The sequence below is a fragment of the Vicugna pacos genome, chromosome 35 (genome assembly GCF_048564905.1).
Source record: "Vicugna pacos chromosome 35, VicPac4, whole genome shotgun sequence".
NCBI classification, from domain to species: domain Eukaryota; kingdom Metazoa; phylum Chordata; class Mammalia; order Artiodactyla; family Camelidae; genus Vicugna; species Vicugna pacos.
In genome coordinates this window covers 27,738,739-27,745,835 of record NC_133021.1, presented here as the reverse complement: position 1 = coordinate 27,745,835, position 7,097 = coordinate 27,738,739, and the positions used below count along the sequence as shown (strand labels likewise).

The following is a 7,097-nucleotide window of genomic DNA, read 5'->3' as shown; positions in this document are numbered from 1 at the left end:
TGACTTGTCACTTCAATGAAAACACAACCCCTTCACAGGTGAGCATTCCCCACACCCTCCCCGTCCTCCTGGCCCGGTCACAGGTTGGGAAGGAAGCCCCGAAACCAGCTCTGCCCCTTCAGGGAGCACAGAGATTTGGTGACAGACCTTGCAGGAAGTTTCTTGATAAGAGTAAATTATTTTCATGTTTATCTCACTTCTCTCCCTTCATTCCGCTTGAATAAACATGAAGAACTGATTTCTTAGATCACCTGCATCAAAAACACCACTACCAAATCCTCTGCAAGGTAAAATTCCTCGTAATCAGGGAATTCTGTAGGAATTCGGTAAAGAGAAGACGTTTCTGATTTTTTTTTTTAACAAATAAAAAATTCACTCCCAAGGGACCTGACATCAGCACGATGAAGCTCTTCATGAAAGCTCGTTTCGGGTGGGGAGCCTCCGCTGGGAGTTAACCCATCAGGAACTTCGAGTAAAGAATCGCACGCTGTCCAAGTCAGGAAGGCAGCCTGTGCGGCGGAAGGCAGGCAGAGAGCGTGGCACAGCTCAGGCTGAGCCCTCGGCGTCTTGAGAGACTCAGTGACATGGGAGGGACACCGCCACCTCTGCCTTTTCTCCCCCACAAGCCTTATGTCCCTGGGGAGAGGAAAGCAAAGCTCAACATTTCCACCAATTTTATGAAGATAAGTCTGGGCACTCAGCAAATATCAGAGGAGGATGGGGAGGAGAGGCCTGGAGCAGACACTGTTACCCTGGAACATTCAAGGCATTACCCACCGTCTGCAGACTCTGATCTGGCCATTTGAACATTTGCTTTGCCTAAAAACAAAGGAGATTTTTTTTCTCCTTATTTTAAGTATTAATACAAAGGAGTTTCAGAAAAATGGGGACTGATTTACAATCATCACTTGAAAAAAACCCTGAGTATTCAAGATTCAGCTTTCCTTTTCATCACAAGTTTGCTTTGAAGTATGGTCCTTAAAATTGCCTTGAAGGTAACTCTTGAAGAATGTCCCATCCTGTAGTTATGGCAAGGAAACAAATGCCTCTCGAAAACTAGTTGTTTTTGTTAAGGCGATACATATGCATCCAGGTTAGCTCATTAGTAGCTATAATTTGAACCCTGTACAAAACATATGGCTTTAATTATTAGGGTTTGGGGCACAAGAAACCAGAGTAACAGTCAGTATAATTATGAATAAAGAGGGAGAAGAAATTATGAATAAATAGAAGGAAAGGACATACCATTTAATAGAAAATAACTGAGAATAAGCATAAAATGCAAAAACAAAGTTTACAGTTAAAACAGATCTCTAAATTTATTTTTCAAAAATGTCATGTATGGGAACAAACATAGTAACATATAGTCAAGTTCACCTTAATCACAATGAAGTCAGAGGGTAAGGCAGAAGGAAACAATCCTCAAATACGAGGGATGTTTAAAACGATAGCCATATCAAGACCCTCTATTTTTAAACACCGTAACATGGCATCTCGCTCTGTAAAAAGGAATTTCACAGCCCCCAGGAATCCTTTAAACAAATCCAACATAAACAGGAATCAAATAAAAACTATTTTTAAAATAAAAAAATCAAATGTAAAATCAAAGCACCTATTTAAATTAAGACCATCAAGAATCTATGAGATTATTTCAGGAGGACAAGGACTGGGCAAGACCCTAAATACTGTTGTTCTAACGAGAACATTACAATCATTTTATGGAACTTACAAGGCAAACTGAATACTATGAAAATTGTTCTTCACAGCACGTTTAGAAGGTTGAGTTTAAATGATACTCAACAGGAAAAAAAAACAGATTCGGTGACAGTGCCTGAGACACACAACAGAAGGGCGTGACTTTCAATCGTGGCCCTTCCCAGGTCTAGTTTTAGGGGTTTAGGACTCCAGCCTGAAATAGTTTGGATAATAATGCTCACGGCTACACCTGCGCATGCAGGACATTGTCTGGGAGAAGACCAGTTCCTTTTGTGCTGTGTAACCTATTTGCTGTTTTTTTCCCTTTTAACTTAATCCTGAGGTCCTGCCCACGGAACACGGGGGACGTTAAGGCTCTTTCATCTCCTTCTGTTTACCAACCACCTCGGAACATGCAAAACTAAAATTAGGTGATAAATTAAAATTAGGTTAAAATCAGGTGACAAATGAAATCTTTAAACGTGTACCTCACTAAGAAAGGAACTTCCCCTTGCTTCTTTGGAAGCTTCTTTGGCCTATTTAACTGGGAACAAGACACATTGTTGAGGAAAAAGCACTTTGGTTCACCGGAACGTTATGGAAATGTGTCCTTAAAAGACTTCCTTATTTGGAAGTAACAATTTCTGTGTCGTCATCTTGACGCTGAGATGGCATGTCCGTCAGAAGACTAAGAAGTGCTTGCATCCTGTAGTTATGTAATAGGATTTTAAGAAGTTTATAGACATGTAATAATGTGTGTGCATCACACCACCTGTATCTGTATGATAACATATATGTATCTATGAACACATATCATATACATGTATATACACCACGCCCGCCCATACACGTAGCTCCCAGTAACACAGACCTTGTAGTCTGAGACTTACTTTCTTAAAACTACCTCCTTTTCCAAACTCAACTTTTCTATTCCACTCCCATAACTCAAAATTACAGTAAATCATACTCCAAAGGTTTACATTTTCAATTAAAAAAAAGACAACTGGGCAAACCAAATTATATGAAGAAACAAAGGCATATCTCAGCCTAACATACAATCTTTCACCCTTCAAACACAAACCAAAAAACCAAAAAAGTATTTTAAGACACTGTGAAAACTGAACAAGCATTTCTTCTTTATTTTTCTTGGAGAGGAGCAGAGGCTCCCTTTTTCAGAGAATCGAGTGTAAGAGATCTAAACTGCTGTTCCTGTCATGCACTCGGGATAAAAGGTTAAAGACTCAGCAACAAAAAAGTCAGACCCAGGCCCCCTCCCCATGGAGATCTAAGAACCATGGCATTCACCAATCACAGAAACCGACAGGTTTTCAAGGTTATTCTCCGAACTTTTGGAAAAGGAAGACAAGTTATGGTGCGGAACCCTCCGGTACAGAGGGATGCCCCAGCCCAGATGCGGAAGGGAGCCGGGCAGCCGGGCTACAGCATCTCCAGCCCTCCACCCGGTCCCGCAGTCAGGGCTTTGCGGCTGCACTGCACGCAAGTGCACATCCATTGTTGGCCCAACGGACCTGGCCACCCTGCCCCCTTGCTCACTCTCCATCACAAGTTCTCCTTCAGGAGGCCGAGCTTCCGCAGGGCCTCCCGACGAGCCTCCTCTGTGGAGCCCCGGCCCGAGAACTGAACAGTGATGCCCTGGGGTCTGAACCCCACAGCCCTGGGAAGCGAGCCCGACCGCTTCCTCGCATCCTGGCTGCAGTCTGGCTGCCGGGGCGCAAGTTTGCTGGGGAGAGCCGGGTCCGGACGGAAGGTGACTGTCTTCCCCGTGGAGACAAAGGGACTGGGCTGGCTCTTGAGGACCTCGTGGATGCTCTGGAAGCCGTTGGCCAGCGGCAGGGACTGTTCTGTCTGCACGCCTCTGGACTGCTGGCCGCCGTGGGCCCCGCTCCGTGTGGGGACGGCTTCCTGGATGGGGCCTGCCTGGCTCTGCTCTGGAGAGATGCTCCTCTGCTCGACGAGGTCGCCCCTCTGGGCCCGGTCCTCCATCTCCCCCGTGGAGAGGAAAGAGGCCCCATTGATGTTGGCCAGGACCTGGGCTTTGCGCTCCTGCACGTTGACCGCAGCCTTGGAGATGGTCTTATTGAAGTCCTTCCCGGCGCTGTTGGTCACACTGATGTTGCTCGGGAAGCGGTGGATCTTGGGCGCCGTCTGGGCCGCGTGTCTGTGCCACAGGGAGTGGTCTCCGTGCCGAGGGGCTGCGGAAGTCAGCGTCCTCCATTCCCCGGGCCTGCTCTCCCTGGAGGGGGATGTGGGTGAAAGCGCCTCATTTCCTGCCGACTTCTCAGACATCTTCTGGGCGATGACAAGCAGAGTGGGGACCGAGCGGGGAAGTTTTGGGTGCTCTGCTGGAGGAGCCGGCTCTCTCCTGGGGTGGGCTGGGGCTGCGGGGACAGGCGGGGAGGGTGGCAGGGGGAAGGCCTCGAGACCCGGGGGGTCTGGCAGGGGAGACTTCTCAGCTTCCTGTTCACTGCATCCAAGGGCAGGGATGTCTTCCTTTCCAAGAGGGCCAGCCCCTGAAAAGGAGTGAGAATCCTCGTAAGCTCCCACCGTAGGAAGAGATAAATGCATTGTTTCCTTTTGAATGAATTTACAAGGGTCTCAACAGAACCTCCTGTAAACTAAGCTCCCTCTACCCAGTTCCCTGGACCAGCGACAGAGAGCTAGTCTATGATGCTCATAACCACATGACGAGAAGGAATGAACTAGTGCGGGGACAGATTTATAAGCCAGTAGTGGTCGGTCCCTGGGAAGCATAGCGGAAAAACTCCTTCTAAGGAGCCAGCATCCTGAGACATGTAAGAGGAGGAAGCAACGTACTTATGGGGGATTTTACAAAGGGGAAACGGAGGCTGGGAAGTCTGTGACACCCACCAACCCCTCCATTGGGTCTTTCTAGATGAAGGGTAGTTGGATGTATCACTTTACTCTAGAAACAAACGTTTGCTGACAGCCTCAGATAGAATTTAATACGCCAGCCCGTGAGCCTTTACTGCATCCTGACATGCACTGATCACCCGTCTCCTCCCACTTCTCTGCACTTATACACCTGTGTCTGCTACAGAACTGGGAGCCGTGGATTTATCTCTGCCTCTTCAGAATCCCACACAATGCCTGCTGCAGGCGGGGTACTTGAAATTGTTATGAAAACATCATGTTAGAGAACTGATGGGCAAGTGGCTTACTTTCAAAACGTGTTTTCCTTGGTACAGTTATATGATCTGACATTTTAAAAGGATCAGCTGGTTCAAGCTAATTTTAGGAACTACACTTCAAAAATGACATGTGATAAAAATGGGAAATTTATATTAAGCTTCTTCTTTGAAGAGATGGCTGCAAACTCAGCCCCATATTTGGAACCTATAACCATGGTACGTGAAATTCTGTGTAATATACAACTTTGCTTACCAAAAAAGGGGGGAGGGGGTATATTTTTGGAGGCTTGTGATAAATGGCAGTATTTTGTAGTTAGCAAAGCAAAGATTTTTCCCTCCTGTTTTTTCCCGCATCTTTTCCAGTCCTTATCCCCTTGCCCACATTTCCAATATCTTTTCCAAACAGGAAAAAAAAATTGGAAGAAAGTTTTCTCCTTGTCCATCTTCCTCTGGTCCTATCACAGGGCTCAAGGGGCCCCCTGCTCTGATGCCCCCTGAGTCAGGCAGAATGTACAAAATAGATGCTGAGCTGAATTTCATGTTTTGATCATTTTCTGTTTTCCTGAACCAGCTGACTTCTCAGTTCAAATACTCCCACCTTGGAGGAGGGGTATAATCTTGCACAAGAACTGAGATTAAACTTCAAGGGCTAAAGTTCAAGTCCTTTGTAGGTTCTCTTTGTAGAATGGACTTGTTACCCGAAGCCAATTCCAGTTTTCTTCCTTCATGTGTGTACACAATCTAATTGCCTGCCCAGTTAGTCTCACTCTTTCTTCTAGCCCTTCTGGAATTTCCCTTCATGTGTTTTCATCCTAGTATGTCATAAGGGCTCCTCCTTGGCTGGGCTGTCAGAATACCAGGAGGATGTTTCTACCCTACAAACAAAAATCTGATCAGCCCCTCCAAACGTCCCTCCTGGAAACACAAAACCACAACAGAAAGGAGGGCCTCTGTATCTTGCACCACATGACACGCCGAGTCCAAGGTCAGGGATCTGCGCTTCTGTCCTCACCTGCTGCCTCCGTCACATCCCGAAGGCTTTCGGGTCCCTCGGCTGCAGATCCCGGCTGCACCAAGTCCACGACATCCTCTGGCTCAGAGTGACCGGAAGTGCTCTCTTCCAGAGGCTGTGGAGAGTGGCCCTGGGCATCACCGTCACTCAGGACCTGATCCTCAAAGTTGTCTTCCAGGGAATCAATCGTCTCTTCAAAAAACAGGAGGACGTCCTTTTCCTCGTGTGTGAGGTACTTCAGGCTCTCATCATCCTGGCAAAAGATTTGAGGATTAGGAATGAGGATAAAAACCCCACAATACAGAGCCTGGGGTGGAGTTCATGGCATCCTCCAATTTCTCACCTGGGAAGAGGGTACCATTCAGGTGACCCCCCGACCCACCTATGCCTGTATGTTCTTTACCATTCTACCTGCATGACTAAGAAGGCTGTCCAAAGTGGGTAGCAAATAAAGGGTCTTAGAGACTTGTGGTTCCTACTGAGTCGATAACAAGAAAGCAATCTGTCAGCACCTCCTCAGGAGGGACCTTGTCAACTTAGCGCCAACAGATATACTTGGTTTCCCTGTAACAGATGAGGGACTCTTTGGTTAAAGACAGTGAACTAACATAGTTATCTCTGCTCCCTCAGGAAACCTCACTAAAACAAAAGTGGGCTTTGTTATTATCATTTTATCAAAGGCACAAATCACAAAGACAAATGTAACAGGAAGAGAGATGACAGCAACATTGCATTTGGGAGGGTAGAGGGCAGGAAGACAGATGGTAAGACTCAGAAGACCCAAGGAAGGCGACTTTTAATCAGCAGCTGCGGGAGCCAGGAATCAACCTGGAGGGACCCCACCCACCCACCCGCCAACCCCGGAGGCTCAGCACAGGGTGTGGCTGTGCTGGGCGGTTCTGGAAGTGTGGCTAAGATGATGTTGCAAAGAGCAGAACTGGACGAGAGTCTCTTCCAGGGGCAGTTAGGGCACCTGGACAGAAAGCTAGATGTTTACTCTTCAAAGAAGGTGAAAGAAGTATCTGAAGTGGGGGAGGGCAACAGGCTGAGTTAATGGTCAAGAACCCTACTGACTCCAAACTAAGCCCCTGGACAGAGGATGGGAAAGGTCTTCTCTGGGGAACTGAATGGCCCAGGAGCCAAGTGGCTGACACCACAGGCTCCCCAGTGAAACAGCTCAGCAAGATCACCCCCCAGTTGAAATCACAGTCAACACACCC

The 7,097-nt window shown here is 47.2% G+C and overlaps 1 protein-coding gene across 2 annotated transcripts in view; it reads right to left on the bottom strand.

Annotated features, from left to right (window-relative positions):
- Positions 1-1,293: 1,293 nt before the first annotated feature.
- The window catches only part of PROSER2 (proline and serine rich 2), a 28,897-nt gene continuing 23,093 nt past the window's right edge, over positions 1,294-7,097 (bottom strand). For both annotated transcript variants that reach the window (XM_006208857.4, XM_072955025.1), the window contains 2 exons: positions 5,878-6,130; positions 1,294-4,226 (listed from right to left, as the gene is read on the bottom strand). In XM_006208857.4, the coding sequence (XP_006208919.1) occupies positions 3,256-4,226; positions 5,878-6,130 (1,224 nt within the window). In that variant the 3' untranslated portion in view covers positions 1,294-3,255. The remainder of the gene's footprint in view (positions 4,227-5,877; positions 6,131-7,097) is intronic.